At 47.5% G+C, this 15,720-nt stretch overlaps 1 protein-coding gene and 2 pseudogenes across 1 annotated transcript in view; all 3 read left to right on the plus strand.

Moving 5' to 3' along the window:
* The window catches only part of LOC139266942 (CSC1-like protein 2), an 83,081-nt gene that overhangs the window by 42,058 nt on the left and 25,303 nt on the right, over positions 1-15,720 (plus strand). The window contains exons 10-12 of the mRNA XM_070884579.1: positions 1,857-1,937; positions 8,698-8,821; positions 9,598-9,731. Of these exons, the coding sequence (XP_070740680.1) occupies positions 1,857-1,937; positions 8,698-8,821; positions 9,598-9,731 (339 nt within the window). The remainder of the gene's footprint in view (positions 1-1,856; positions 1,938-8,697; positions 8,822-9,597; positions 9,732-15,720) is intronic.
* On the plus strand, positions 1,219-1,453 carry LOC139267591 (U2 spliceosomal RNA; annotated as a pseudogene).
* On the plus strand, positions 1,543-1,718 carry LOC139267645 (U2 spliceosomal RNA; annotated as a pseudogene).

Genomic DNA, 15,720 nt, shown 5'->3' on the forward strand with positions numbered 1-15,720 from the left:
GTACCTGCCCTGGGAGTGTTTGATGGGACAGTGTAGAGAGAGCTTTACTCTGTATCTAACACCCTGTACCTGCCCTGGGAGTGTTTGATGGGACAGTGTAGAGAGAGCTTTACTCTGTATATAACCCGTACTGTAGTGGCCCTGGGAGTGTTTGATGGGACAGTGTAGAGGGAGCTTTACTCTGTATCTAACCCCCTGTACCTGCCCTGGGAGTGTTTGATGGGACAGTGTAGAGGGAGCTTTACTCTGTATCTAACCTGTGCTGTACCTGCCCTGGGAGTGTTTGATGGGACAGTGTAGAGAGAGCTTTACTCTGTATCTAACCTGTGCTGTACCTGCCCTGGGAGTGTTTGATGGGACAGTGTAGAGGGAGCTTTACTCTGTATCTAACCCGTACTGTACCTGCCCTGGGAGTGTTTGATGGGACAGTGTAGAAGGAGCTTTACTCTGTATCTAACCCCCTGTACCTGCCCTGGGAGTGTTTAATGGGACAGTGTAGAGGGAGCTTTACTCTGTATCTAACCCCCTGTACCTGCCCTGGGAGTGTTTGATGGACAGTGTAGAGGGAGCTTTGTATCTAACCTGTGCTGTACCTGCCCTGGGAGTGTTTGATGGGACAGTGTAGAGGGAGCTTTACTCTGTATCTAACCCGTGCTGTACCTGCCCTGGGAGTGTTTGATGGGACAGTGTAGAGGGAGCTTTACTCTGTATCTAACCTGTGCTGTACCTGCCCTGGGAGTGTTTGATGGGACAGTGTAGAGGGAGCTTTACTCTGTATCTAACCCGTGCTGTACCTGCCCTGGGAGTGTTTGATGGGACAGTGTAGAGGGAGCTTTACTCTGTATATAACCCGTACTGTAGTGGCCCTGGGAGTGTTTAATGGGACAGTGTAGAGGGAGCTTTACTCTGTATCTAACCCGTGCTGTTACATTGGGGTTACAATTGTTACACGTTATAGTGGGTACAGTCCCCTTCCTGTTGGCAGCCCTCCAGCCCCACATTTAAATGGCTGTCCTCTGTGTGTGAGCCTGGACATCAAGTGCAGGCAGGCTGTTTACCATGGGGGAGGGGGGCATTGCAATAAGCTTGATCACTGGATATCTAAACATATGCACTCTCCAGCCAGTATTACTAGATCGTGATCAGCGGCAGGGAAATGCTGGTGAACTCCCTTCCCCCCCCGCCCCACCCAGAGACTCTGCACAGCTTTCTGCAGTACTCGCTTCTCGGCCTTTTGGCTAAGATCATGCGTAACTGACCTGACAGGGGAGTAACCATGACCCCAAGGTGGTTCTCCCTGGATCAGGAAGGTATATGCTTGCTTTTTTGGAAATAGGAGGTGTGTGGGGGGCCTGACCCATCCACCTCCACGGAGGTGTGTGGGGGGCCTGACCCATCCACCTCCATGGCACGAACCTGGTATTGCAGTACTTCCAGGAACGGTGCAGTGGCTCTAGGCCTTTTGGCTAAGAGCATTGGCGCAGAGTGATCCCTGACTGGTGCAGGGTGACCTCTGGCGTTTGTGATTTGACAAAGAATTGGAAAGATTGGCTACGAATTAAAAAAAAAAAAAAAAATCTGTTCTTATCAGTTTAATATCCCCTATGGGGACCAGATATTGAATTGTCTTTTGGAACAGGGAGATGGAACAGGGATTGCCCCGTCCAATCCACGCACCGACCTGGTATTGCAGTGTTTCCAGGAACGGTGCAGCTTACCCTCTCGGCCTTTTGGCTAAGATCAAGTGTAAATAGCGCAAAGTTATCTTTGGCGCTGGAGTTGATCTGACAAGAATTGGCCAAAAAAAAAAAAAAAGTTCTTGCTCCACTCCTCACTCTGTGATTTCCAATTTTCAGTGAGGCCTACCCAACATGCACAGTCCTGGAGGTTGAGCTCTGTCACGATGTGGCAAAGCTGATGGACCTGGATGCCAAGAGGTAAGCAGCATAATATGGAAGAACGCGTTACTGACCTGAGGCGTAGAGAAAAAAGTCACAGTCCTGATGGATTTGTTGTTGTGCCACTGCTGGGTCCTGGAGCAGGGCTGTCCTAGTCTGGTCGCTATCCCCTGTAAGCGCACTGCTCACGTACTCCCTGAGTGAACACAAGCCCATTGTCGCTGCCTGCTAATCGTTGAGGTCAGTAAGTTGCCTGTAAATTTCGGGCTGTGGATCAGAAGGGTGCAGCATGAAGTGCCCTTTTCTCATCGGGGCTGAAATTGGGGTCGGAGGATTCCCGCGGGCAATTGCCTCCATCCTGACACATTTCTCCAAAGTACCTGGTGGTCCCAGAGGAGCGTGGTATTCCGGTGGGGAGGCCTTCTCTTCCCACGCTGCGGAACGTACTCCCGTCCTCCAGGTTCCCACGTAGAAGGTGCAGTCACGTGTGACTGCTCAACCAATCAGGTAACGTATTCCACAGCTTTCTCATTAATAGCAATGGGAGCTCCGTATCTACCAGTTCTCATTGCTATTGATAAAAAAAACAAACACACTAAGCACATATAATAAAAACTAAAAAACACCCCTCACATAATTGAAATTAATTGGAATTAAAGTTAATAAATATTTTAGAAAACATTTTTTCACACGTTTTTAAAAAGTTTTAAATTATCGTTAAAAATAAATGTAACATAATGGGCAGGGTTTAAAAAAATATATGCTTTTTAAATTTAATTTAATTATATTTTTGTATGTTTTTAAATTCCTACGCCTGTAACATTAGGCTATGCACCTGCTTTTATCAGGTGCAAGAGTTTTGAGGACATTTGCCGGGCAAGATATGGGTAAATCCCGCAATCCTGCCCGTGCGAATGTCCTCGCTCCCGAGATGCGTGCGATCTGTTAAGCTCCAGCTCGACAGATCGGAAAAGCCGGTTTTCAGCGGCATGCGCATTGTGCGCTGAAAACCGGCTTTTGCGATACCTTCCCGGGTCCGTACACACTCCGTACAGACCTGGGAAGGCCGGGATTTCCAGACCAATATTTTGTGACAAAATGTGATCCCTGGGTGTCGGATGTAAGTGAATTAATCCTGCACCAGTGCCAATCTGCCGTGGCGTTATTAATTCAGCTAACGATGCTGCTTTATCAGGGGCAGGACTGTTACACTGTGCAATGCGCAATCTGCTCAGGTGGAGATGTGTTCCCTTTTAAGGCCACAAAGATTAATGGTTGTCAAATCATCAGAGGCTCAAGCTACTCAGACTCTTCATTGTTGTTTGGTCGGGGTAACTTTGCAGGCTGGATTGCTTGTCGGTTTTCACGTGCGGGGCAGCAGCATCAAAACAGTTTAAGATTGCGTGACGTCGATGTGAGCAGACGGATGTGTTGGTCAGCGGATGTTAATGTAAGGACTGCACAGTCAAACCACAAAGATCACAATGTCATCATCATCACAGGCAGTCCCTCGGAATCGAGGAAGACTTGCTTCGACTCTTAAAATGAGTCCTTAGGTGACTGAACAGTCCAATACGAGAACCACAGTCCCTGTCACAGGTGGGACAGAGAGTCGTTGAGGGAAAGGGTGGGTGATACTGGTTTGCCGCACGCTCTTTCCGCTGCTTGCGCTTGATTTCTGCATGCTCTCGCCGATGAAACTCGAGGTGCTCAGCGCCCTCCCGGATTCACTCCCTCCACTTAGGGCGGTCTTTGGCCAGGAACTCCCAGGTGTCAGTGGGGATGTTGCACTTTATCAGGGAGGCTTTGAGGGTGTCCCTGTAATGTTTCCTCTGCCCACCTTTGGCTCGTTTGCCGTGAAGGAGTTCCGAGTAGAGCGCTTGCTTTGGGAGTCTCGTGTCTGGCATGCTAATGATGTGGCCTGCCCAGCGGAGCTGATCAAGTGTGGTCAGTGCTTCAATGCTGGAGATGTTGGCCTGGACGAGGACCTTAATGTTAGTGCGTCTGTCCTCCCAGGGGATTTGCAAGATCTTGCGGAGACATCGTTGGTGGTATTTCTCCAGCGACTTGAGGTGTCTTTTGTACATCGTCCATGCCTCTGATATATACAGGAGGGTGGGTATTACTACAGCCCTGTAGATCATGAGCTTGGTGGTAGATTTGAGGACCTGGTCTTCGAACACACTTTTCCGCAGGCGGCCGAAGACTGCACTGCCGCACTAGAGGGGGTGTTGAATCTCGTCGTCGATATCTGCTCTTGTTGATAAGAGGCTCCCGAGGTATGGGAAATGGTTCACATTGTCCAGAGCCGAGCCGTGCATCTTGTTGACTGGGGGGCAGTGCTGTGCGGCGAGGACAGGCTGGTGGAGGACCTTTGTCTTACGGAGCATTGTTTAGTGTAAGGCCCATGCTTTCGCACGCCTCAGTTGCGCCGCTGTGTGCTCTGAGCCGGGGGTTGGATGGAGTGAGTGCCGTGGAGGGCAGAACGCCCGCCTAGGTATGACAGAGTGAGGAATGCGGAGATTGGGAACAAAGACTTTGAGCTTGATGTTCTAGAAGAGGCTTACACCACCGAGCACCGTCTGGTCCGTATATACAAAGGGTTTCCTTTTCCTGGCCAAAATTCACATTCCAGTATCCGTGACTTCTGCATCGATTCATCTTTCCTGCTGTGAGCTGCACTCCATGAACTCCGCCAAGCTTGTCCCAGAATGCAGTGGGTATCCCCATGAACCCAAGAATTGGTGCAGGAGGGCGACGGCTGTGAAGAGTGACGTCATCAAGATCCAGGTCGGTGATTGGAGGGTGGGCAGGTACAGCAGGAGTGGCGAAGTCGGGGTGAAGGAGTGGCGAGAGACTGTAGAGGGACGCGATTAGGGCCCAGGGGAGGCGAGAGTTCGGGGCCAGGGGCCCCGGGGCAGCACGGGCCAGCCCACACTGCGATATGTGCGCGCACTAGGTCTGTGCAGCAGAGCTGGTCTCCAGTTGTCCTGGGTAATCCTTGACACTGGACCAAGACCCAGCTCTGTCAAGCCCGTGTGGTGGCTGGTGTGCAACGTTAAAAAGATTCACGCACAGGCATCTTCCACCCTTCAGGATGTAGTTCGGGTCCTTCATTGAAACACCCGTGAACTTGTCCTTTTTTTGGCGTGGAAGCAAGTCATCCTCGTTTCGAGGGACCGCCTATGATGATGACGCCTCAGTAAATACGTCGACTATGTCCTGGAGTTCAGCCTCTGTATGTGCGCAGACGCAGGCGTCGTCTGATTTTGTTTGATCCACATGTTTGCGGCAGATTTGTCCATTAGTAAGTTTAACTACCAGAATCCAATTTCCCTCTTTGGCAACCACAGTGCCTGCGAGCCATTTGGGCCCTGCAGCGTAGTTGAGGACAAAAACAGGGTCATTTACATCAATACATCGCGCCCTCGCATTCCTGTCATGGTAGTCATATTGTGACTGGCGCCTGCTCTCGACAATTTCTTTCATGGTGGGGTGTATAAGGGATAACCGGGTTTTGAGCGTCCTTTTCATTAGTAGCTCTGCGGGTGGAATCCCTGTGAGCGAGTGTGGTCGGGATCTGTAGGCCAACAGGAGGCGTGATAAGCGGGTTTGTAGGGAACCCCCTTGGAATCTGAGCATTCCCTGTTTGATTATCTGCACTGCTCGTTCTGCCTGGCCGTTTGAGGCCGGCTTGAACGGTGCTGTTCTGACATGGTTAATTCCATTGCCTGCCATGAAGTCCTGGAATTCAGTGCTTGTGAAGCACGGGCCATTGTTGCTGACCAAGATGTCCGGTAGACCGTGGGCGGCGAACATTGCCCGTAGACTTTCTATCGTGGCAGAGGATGTGCTTGAATTAAAAATGTCACATTTGATCCATTTGGAGGAGGCATCTACTACAACCAAAAACATTTTCCCCATGAAAGGACCTGCGTAGTCCACATGGATGCGTGACCAAGGCTTGGCGGGCCATGGCCAGGGGCTAAGGGGGGCTTCCCTGGGCCCATTGCCCAGCTGGGAACACGTGTTGCACCTGCGAACACAAAGTTCCAGATCTGCGTCTATCCCTGGCCACCAAACGTGTGACCTGGCAATTGCCTTCATCGTGACAATGCCCAGGTGCTCATTGTGGAGTTCTCTGATGAACACCTCTCTGCCCATCTGAGGCATGACTACGCGGTTTCCCCACACTAGGCAATCGGCCTGAATCGAGAGTTCATCCCTGCGCCTGTGAAATGGTTTAAATTCCTCAGGGTATGCCCTGTGCGTGGCTGCCCAGTCCCCATTTAGGACACATTTCTTGACTGGAGACAATAGCGGGTCTCTATTTGTCCAGACTTTAATCTGACGGGCTGTCACGGGTGAGCCTTCACTTCTGAAAGCTTCAACAGCCATAACCATCTCAGCAGCATGCTCGGTAGCCCCCTCAGTGGTGGCTAGTGGGAGCCTGCTGAGTGCATCGGCGCAGTTTACGGTGCCCGGTCTGTGCCGAATTGTGTAGTCATAGGCGGCTAACGTGAGTGCCCACCTCTGTATGCGGGCCGATGCGTTTGCATTTATGGCCTTGTTGACGGCATAAAGGGACGTTAGGGGTTTGTGATCTGTCTCCAGCTCAAATTTCCTGCCAAACAGGTACTGGTGCATTTTCTTTACCCCATATACACATGCGAGCGCCACCTTTTTTTACCATCCCGTAGCCCCTTTCTGCCTGGGACAGACTTCTGGAGGCATAAGCTACCGGCTGTAACTGACCCTTGTCATTGACATGCTGCAACACACACCTGACACCATAGGACGACGCATCGCACGTTAACACAAGTTTCTTACATGGTCATATAGTGTTAACAGATTGTTGGAACATAACAAATTGCGTGCTCTATTAAAAGCCCTTTCCTGGCTGTCCCCCCAGACCCATTCGCGACCTTTGCGTAGGAGCACGTGTAGCGGCTCTAGCAGCGTGCTCAATTTGGGAAGAAAGTTACCAAAATAGTTCAAGAGCCCCAGGAATGAACGCAGCTCCGTCGTGTTACAGGATCAAGGGGTATGGAGGGAAAGCAGGAAAGGGGTACTGAGGTGAATGATCAGCCATGATCATATTGAATGGTGGTGCAGGCTCGAAGGGCTGAATGGCCTACTCCTGCACCTATTTTCTATGTTTCTTACCAGAAGATTTAAGATAATAAGAGCCAGAGGGGAGATAAGAAATTTTTTTACGCAACGCGTTGTTGCGATTTGGAATGCACTGCCTGAAAGGGCGATGGAATCAGATTTAATAATAACTTTCAAAAGAGAATTGGATAAATATTTGAAGGGGAAAAATTTGCAAGGCTACGGGGAAAGATCGGGGATTGGGACTAATTAAATCGCTCCTTCAAAGGGCCGGCACAGGCACGATGGGCCGAATGGCCTCCTGTGCTGTGCAATCTATGGGTACACATAATTGGGGGCTGTTCCATCGTTGTTCATTTATGTTAACTTCCTTTACTGTGAGCTGGTTGAGAAAGTCCAGGGCTAACAGAACATAAGAAATAGGAGCAGGAGTAGGCCATTTGGCCTCTCGAGCCTGCTCCGCCACTCAGTAAGATCATGGCTGATCTGATCATAGACACAACTCCACTTCCCTGCCTGCTCCCCATAACCCTTTATTCTCTTATCGCTCAAAAATCTGTCTATCTCCGCCTTAAATATATTCAACGACCCAGCCTCCACAGCTCTCTGGGGCAGAGAGGTCCATAGATTTACAACCCTCAGAGAGAAGAAATTTCTCCTCATCTCAGTTTTAAATGGGTGGCCCCTTATTCTGAGACCATGCCCCCTAGTTCTAATCTCCCCTATCAGTGGAACTAGGACTGAAAGTAATTCACATGGGAAGAGTAACCCAATTGGCTTTTGTAGAATAAAGTTACATTGTAAATGGACCTAGGTTTGAATAAATTTGACTATGCCGAAGTATGACAGTAAGCATGTTTCAGTTCAGTATATGTACAATATTTTCAATATATTACTGGCAGATAAATATCTCATTGTTTATGGTCTTTTTTTCTCATGTCGGCCTTCCTGGACCTCGCTCAAGTGGTCCCTACCCAGACAGTGTGTCTTGGTATGTTGGCGGGGGGTTGCGGAGTGACATAGCCGATTGTAGGGTTTGAGATTAACTAACTGGCTTGACCCTTGGAGTCTCCTGGCCTGTATGGCTCAGTACCACACCAGGCAGGGTCTTGAGTAGGACACTCCCTTGCAATCTGTGTTTTTAAGGGTCTCTTTGAGCATGGTTGTTTGCGGTGCTTTGAATGGCTATTCGGGGGGAGGTGGGGGTAGTGGTGAGAGGTGCCAACCCTGGTTGGACACATTCCTAGACATTTCATCACATGGCCTCTTGCCTCCAATCGCTCCACCCCCACGCTCCTGCCATTGGTCAGCCGACATGTCAATCCTCACAGGACACTGCATTCCCACACCAATTGGTAAGTGAACAAACTGTTGGCTATCGATTGGATGATTTATGACTGTCAGTCAAACATACTTTATTTTCAAGCTCCTATATTTTTTTATAACTAATAATTGAAAGGGACCAAAGAAAATGAAAACACACAAAAAAACCACCCACCCCCATGCTTTTTCTCCTGTGTTTCTGGCAGCAGTGTCCAGGAGATGAATCTTTAATCCCTGGAGAGTCCAGGGCAATGCTGGAGGAGGAGGGGAGAGAATGGGAAGGGGACACGAGATCTGTTGGGCCAACAGAACGGGCGATGCTCTGATTTTGACATGCTGTTCTTCCTGCTCCCGTTCCCTGCAGGAGAGCGGCAAGACGCAGTCAGAAATACTACAGACACCTGCTTCAGACCAAAGGGAAAAGTGTTTCCGTCAACCGGAAGCCGTGTGGCCATTTCTGCTGCTGCAGCTTCAAAGGATGTGAGCAGGTGAGGAGGTTAATCCCAGGTCGAGAGACGCAAGGTTAAATGGTGTTGAGGTACAGATCGGCCGTGATCGAATTGAATGGCGGAACGGGCTGAATGGTCTATTTCTGTTCCTATGTAAGGTGGGCTATTGAAGGCCGGCCGAGGGCAGGCACCCCGGACCGAGGGTGGGCACCCTGGACCGAGGGCAGGCACCCTGGACCGAGGGTGGGCATGGAGCCGAGGGCGGGCACCTGGGCTGGACAATGTTGAGTGCTGAGGTCATGGAAGCATAGGGATAGATCCTGTCTAGAACAGGCGATAGCGCTTTGGCAACCTGTTTAAAATCTCTCAACTTTTATTTCCATTGAATTTCCCCCCTCCCACACAAACAGAGGGTTACTGGAACATGGAATGCTCTATCACGTGGCTACTGAGGCAGTAATAGCATCGATGGGTATTTGAAAAGAAGGAATATCCAAGGATACGGGAGAGGGGCAGGGATTAGAGTAGTTTGTAGAGATAGCGCAGAAATGGCCTCCAACTTCCTGTCATTTCTGTGACCCAGATCCAGGTGAAATGATATCTGCTAATAATGACATAGAGCAGGTAGTCTGTGGAATCATTTGACTGTTGCTATGGTTATGCCCCATTATTTCCAATAGCAGATTACTGGGTATGTTTTTAAAATCTGGAGTATTACTTTAACAGACGGGCATTAATGAATTAAATCTTTTTATCGAGTACTTATTGTCTAAGAGCGTCCTTCTCAGTTGTCAGCTCTTTGTCTTTTCTGACAGGTGGATGCAGTGGAATATTACACTAATTTGGAGAGTAAAATGATGACGATGTACACCCAGGAGAGGGAGGAGGTGGACAAGAAATGGCTCGGACTAGCCTTTGTCACCTTCCAGGATGAAAGCATGGCAACCCTGTAAGTCTGGGACTTGAATGTGAGAAAGTCTGCAATTAGCTGGTATTTTTTTTAGGAAGTATTGGGAGCTTTACTCTGCACCTACATGATTATGTACTGACCTAGGAGTTACATAGAATTATATCGAGTCTACTGCACAGAAATGGGTCATTCGGATCAACAGGTCCACGCCAGTGTTTATGCTCCACTTGAGCCTCTCCCACCCCTCTTCATTCATCTAACTCTATAAGCATTACCTTCTATTTTATCTCTCGTGTGTTTATCTACCTTCTCCTTAAATGTGTTTATGCTGTTCACCTCAACTACTCCTTGTGGAGGTGGGGTAGCTCTGTTGGAAACCTAGAAAATAGGTGCAGGAGTAGGCCATTTGGCCCTTCGAGCCTGCACCACCATTCAATAAGATCATGGCTGATCATTCACCTTGGTACCCCTTTCCTGCTTTCTCTCCATACCCCTTGAACCCTTTAGCCGTAAGGGCCTTATCTAACTTCCTTTTGAATATATCTAACGAACTGGCCTCAACAACATTCTGTGGTAGAGAATTCCACATGCTCACAATTCTCTGAGTGAACAAGTTTCTCCTCATCTCGGTCCTAAATGGCCTACCCCTTATCCTTAGACTGCGACCCCTGGTTCTGGACTTCTCCAACATTGGGAACATTCTTCCTGCATCTAACCTGTCCAATCCCGTCAGAATTTTATATGTTTCTATGAGATCCCCTCTCATTCTTCTAAATTCCAGTGAATACAAGCCTAGTTGATCCAGTCTTTCTTTATATGCCAGTCCTGTCATCCCGGGAATCAGTCTGGTGAACCTTCGCTGCACTCCCTCAATAGCAAGAATGTACTTCCTCAGATTAGGCGACCAATATTCAAGGTGTGGCCTCACCAAGGCCCTGTACAACTGCTCTGCTCCTATACTCAAATCCTCTCGCTATGAAGGCCAACATGCCATTTGCTTTCTTCACCGCCTGCAGTACCTGCATGCCTGCTTTCAATGACTGATGTACCATGACACCAAGGTCTCGTTGCACCTCCTCTTTTCCTAATCTGTCACCATTGATAATATTCTGCCATCCTGTTTTTGCCACCAAAGTGGATAACATTATACTGCATCTGCCATGCATTTGCCCACTCACCTAACCTGTCCAAGTCACTCTGCAGCCTCTTAGCATCCTCCTCACAGCTCACACTGTCACCCAGTTAAGTGTCATCTGCAAACTTGGAGATATTACATTCAATTCCTTTGTCCAAACCTTGTGGTACCCCACTAGTCACTGCCTGCCATTCTGAAAAGGACCCGTTTATTCCTACTCTTTGCTTCCTGTCTGCCAACCAGTTCTCTATCCACGTCAATACATTACCCCCAATACCATGTGCTTTAATTTTGCACACCAATCTCTTGTGTGGGACCTTTTCAAAAGTCTTTTGAAAGTCCACATACACCACATCCACTGGTTCTCCCTTGTCCACTCTACTAGTTACATCCTCAAAAAATTCTAGAAGATTTGTCAAGCATGATTTCCCTTTCATAAATGCTGACTTGGACCGATCCTGTCACTGCTTTCCAAATGCGCTGCTATTACATCTTTAATAATTGATTCCAACATTTCCTCCACTACCAATGTCGGGCGAACCGATCTACAATTCCCCGTTTTCTCTCCCTCCTTTTTTAAAAATTGGGGTTACATTAGCTACCCTCCAATCCATAGGAACTGATCCCGAGTCCATAGAAGGTTGGAAAATGACCACCGATGCATCCACTATTTCTAGGGCCACTTCCTTAAGTACTCTGGGATGCAGACTATCAGGGCACTGAGGATTTATCAACCTTCAATCCCATCAATTTCCCTAACATAATTTCCTGATTAATAAGGATTTCCTTCAGTTCCTCCTTCTCGCTAGACCCTCGGTCCCTGAGTATTTCGGGAAGATTATTTGTGTCTTCCTCAGTGAAGACAGAACCAAAGTATTTGTTCAATTGGTCTGCCATTTCTTTGTTCCCCATTATAAATTCACCTGATTCCGACTGCAAGGGACCTACATTTGTCATAATAAAGGATGAGATCAGTGCAGTAGTAAGAAATGATATTGGCTCAAAAGATCAAGATATAGAATCAGTTTGGGTGGAGATAAGAAGTAATAAGGGAAAGAAGTCACTGGTGGGAGTGGTCTCCAGGTCCCCAAATGGTAGCCACTCTGTGGCACAGATTTTAAATCAAGAAATAATGGAGGCTTGTAAGAAAGGTACAGCAATAATCATGGGCGATTTTAATCTTCATATTGATTGGACAAATCAAATTAGCAATGGTAACCTTGAGAAAGAATTCATAGAGGTATGTGGGATGGTTTCCTGGAACAAATACGTTGTGAAACCAACCAGGGAGCAAACTATTTTAGATCTGGTAATGTGTAACGAATCTGGATTAATTAATCTTTTAGTGAAGGATCCTCTTGGGAAGATTGATCATAACCTGGTTGAATTTCAAATTCAGTTTGAGGGTGAGAAAGCTAGATCTCAAACAAGTGTCCTGAACTTAAATAAAGATAATTACAAAGGTATGAAGGCAGAGTTGGTTCAAGTGGATTGGGCAAATAGATTAAAGGGTAAGACCGTAAAAACGCAGTGGCAAACATTTAAGGAGATATTTCATAACTCTCAGCAAATATTTCTTCCAGTGAGAAATAAAGATGCTAACAGAAGGATGAACCATCCCTAACTAACTAAGGAAGTAAATGATGGTATAAAATTTAAAATAAAGTCATACAATGTTGCAAAGGACAGTGGAAGGTCAGCGGATTGGGAAATTTTTGGAAACCAGCAAAGGATAACTAAAAATAAAATGATAAAAACAGAGAAGATAGCATATGAGAGTAAACTAGCAAGAAATATAAGAACAGACAGCAAGAGCTTCTACAGGTATATAAAAAGGAAACGACTAGCTAAAGTAAACGTTGATCCCTAAGAGGATGGGACTGGATAATTAATAATGGGAAACAGGGAAATGGCAGAGACTTTGAACAAATATTTTGTATCTGTCTTCACTGTAGAGGATGCTAAAAATATCCCAATAATTGATAATTAATGAGCTATTGCGGGAGGGACGGGGGACGACTATCACTAGAAATAAAGTACTCGGCTACCTAATAGAATTAAAGGGGATTATGGGTTATGGGGAGTGGGCAGGGAAGTGGATCGGAGTCCTGATCAGATCAGCCATGATCTTATTAAATGGAGGAGCAGGCTCGAGGGGTCAATTGGCCTACTCCTGCTCTGTTTCTTGTGTTCTAAAGGTGGACACGTCCCCTGGACCTGATGGCAAGCATCCTAGTGTCTTAAAAGAAGTGGCTGTAGAGATAGTGGATGGATTGGTTGTAATCTACCAAAATTCCCAGAATTCTGGAGAAGTCCCAGTCGACTGGAAAACCGCAAATGTAACCCCTCTATTTAAGAATGGAGGAGGCATAAACTATAGACCAGTTAGCCTAACATCTGTCATTGGGGAAAATGCTGGAGTCCATCAACAAGGAAGCAGTAGCAGGACAGCACTACCCTCCAGTCATCAAGATCCATGGTGCGGTCCTGGACAACGTGGACCATTTCCCATACCTCAGGAGCCTCGTCTCAACAAGAGCAGACATTGACGACGAGATTCAACACTGCTTCCAGTGCGCCAGTGCAGCCTTCAGCCGCCTGAGGAAAAGAGTGTTTGAAGACCAGGCCCTCAAAACTGCCACCAAGCTCATAGTCTAGAGGGCTGGAGTGATACCCGCCCTCCTGTATGGCTCCAAGGCATGGACCATGTACAGTAGACACCTCAAGTCGCTGGAGAAATACCCCCAGCGATGTCTCCGCAAGATCTTGCAAATCCCCTGGGTGGACAGACGCACCAACATTAGCATCCTCGACCAGGCCAACATCCTCAGCATTGAAGCACTGACCACACTTGATCAGCTCCGCTGGGCAGGCTACATTGTTCGCATGGCAGACATGAGACTCCCAAAGCAAGCGCTCGACTCGGAACTCCTTCATGGCAAACGAACCAAAGGTGGGCAGAGGAAACATTATAGGGACATCCTCAAAGCCTCCCTGATAAAGTGCAAGTTCCCCACTGACACCTGGAAATCCTTGGCCAAAGACCGTCTTAAGTAGAGGAAGTGCATCCGGGAGGGCGCTGAGCACCTTGAGTCTCATTGCCGAGAGCATGCAGAAATTAAGCGCAGGCAGCGGAAAGAGCGTGCGGCAAACCAGTCCCACCCACCCTTTCCTTCAACGACTGTCTGTCCCACCTGTGACAAGGACTGTGAACAATCCAATAGGAGAACCAGTCACCTAAGGACTCAGAGTCTTCCTCGATTCCGAGGGACTACCTATGATGAGTAGCAGGTCATTTAGAAAATCATAATGCAGTCAAGCAGAGTCAGCATGGTTTTATGAAAGGGAAATCAAAGGAAATTTGCTGGAGTTCTTTGAAGATGTAACGAGCAGGGTGGATAAAGGAGAACCAGTAGATGTCGTGTATTTGGATTTCCAGAAAGCATTTGATAAGGTGCCACATAAAAGGTTGCTGCAGAAGTTAAGAGCTCAAGGGGTTGGGGGATAATATATTACCATGGATAGAGGATTGGCTAACTAACAGAAAACAGAGAGTTGGGATAAATGGGTCATTTTCAGGCTGGCAAACTGTAACTAGTGGGGTGCCACAGGGATCAGTGCTGGGGCCTCAACTATTTACAATTTATATGAATGACTTGGATGAAGGGACCACGTGTAATGTAGCCAGATTTGCTGATGATACAAAGATAGGTGGGAAACAAGTTGTGAGGAGGACACAAAGAATCTACAAAGGGGTATAGATAAGCTCAGTGAGTGAGCAAGAATTTGGCAGATGGATTATAATATGGGAAAATGTGAGGTTATCCACTTTAGTAGCAAAAATAAAAAAACAAATTATTATTTAAGTGGGGAGAGATTACAAAATGCTGCGGTACAGAGGGATCTGGGGGGTTCTTGTGCATGAAACGCAAAATGTTAGCATGCAGGTAGAGCAAGTAATCTGGAAGGCAAATGGAATGCTGGCCTTTAGTGCAAGGGGGATGGAATATAAAAGTAGGGAAGTCCTGCTCCAACTGTGCAGGGTATTGGTGAGGCCACACCTGGAGTACTGCATACAGTTTTGGTCTCCTTATTTAAGGAAGGATATACTTGCATTGGAGGCAGTTCAGAGAAGGTTGACAAGGTTGATTCCGGAGATGAGGGGGTTGTCATATGAAGAAAGGTGGGCCTATACTCCTTGGAATTTAGAAGAATGGGAGGCGATCTTATTGAAACATATAAGATTCTAAGGGGGGTTGACAGTATAGATACAGAGAGGTGTTTCTGCTCAAGGGGGAATCTAGAACTAGGGTCATAGTTTCAGAATAAGGGACCGCCCATTTAAAACAGAAATGAGGAGGAATTTCTTCTCTGAGGGTCTTTGGAATTCTCTACCTCAGAGAGCTGTGGAGGCTGAGTCATTGAATATATTTAAGGTGGAGATAGACAGATTTTTGAATCATAAGGGAGTCAGGGTTATGGGGAGTGGGCAGGGAAGCGGAGTTGAGGCCAGGTTCAGATCAACCATGATCTTACTGAATGGCGGAGCAGGCTCGAGGGGCCAAATAGCCTTCTGCTCCTATTTCCTATGTTCTTGTGGTAGCGAGTTCCACATTTGTACCACTGTTTGAAACATAGAAACATAGAAAATAGGTGCAGGAGTAGGCCATTCGGCCTTTCGAGCCTGCACCACCATTCAATAAGATCATGGCTGATCATTCACCTCAGTAGCCCTTTCCTGCTTTCTCTCCATACCCCTTGATCCCTTTAGCCGTAAGGGCCATATCTAACTCCCTCTTGAATATATCCAACAAACTGGCATCAACAACTCTCTGCGGCAGGGAATTCCACAGGTTAACAACTCTGAGTGAAGAAGTTTCTCCTCATCTCAGT

The sequence above is a fragment of the Pristiophorus japonicus genome, chromosome 7 (assembly GCF_044704955.1).
Source record: "Pristiophorus japonicus isolate sPriJap1 chromosome 7, sPriJap1.hap1, whole genome shotgun sequence".
In the NCBI taxonomy this organism is placed as follows: domain Eukaryota; kingdom Metazoa; phylum Chordata; class Chondrichthyes; family Pristiophoridae; genus Pristiophorus; species Pristiophorus japonicus.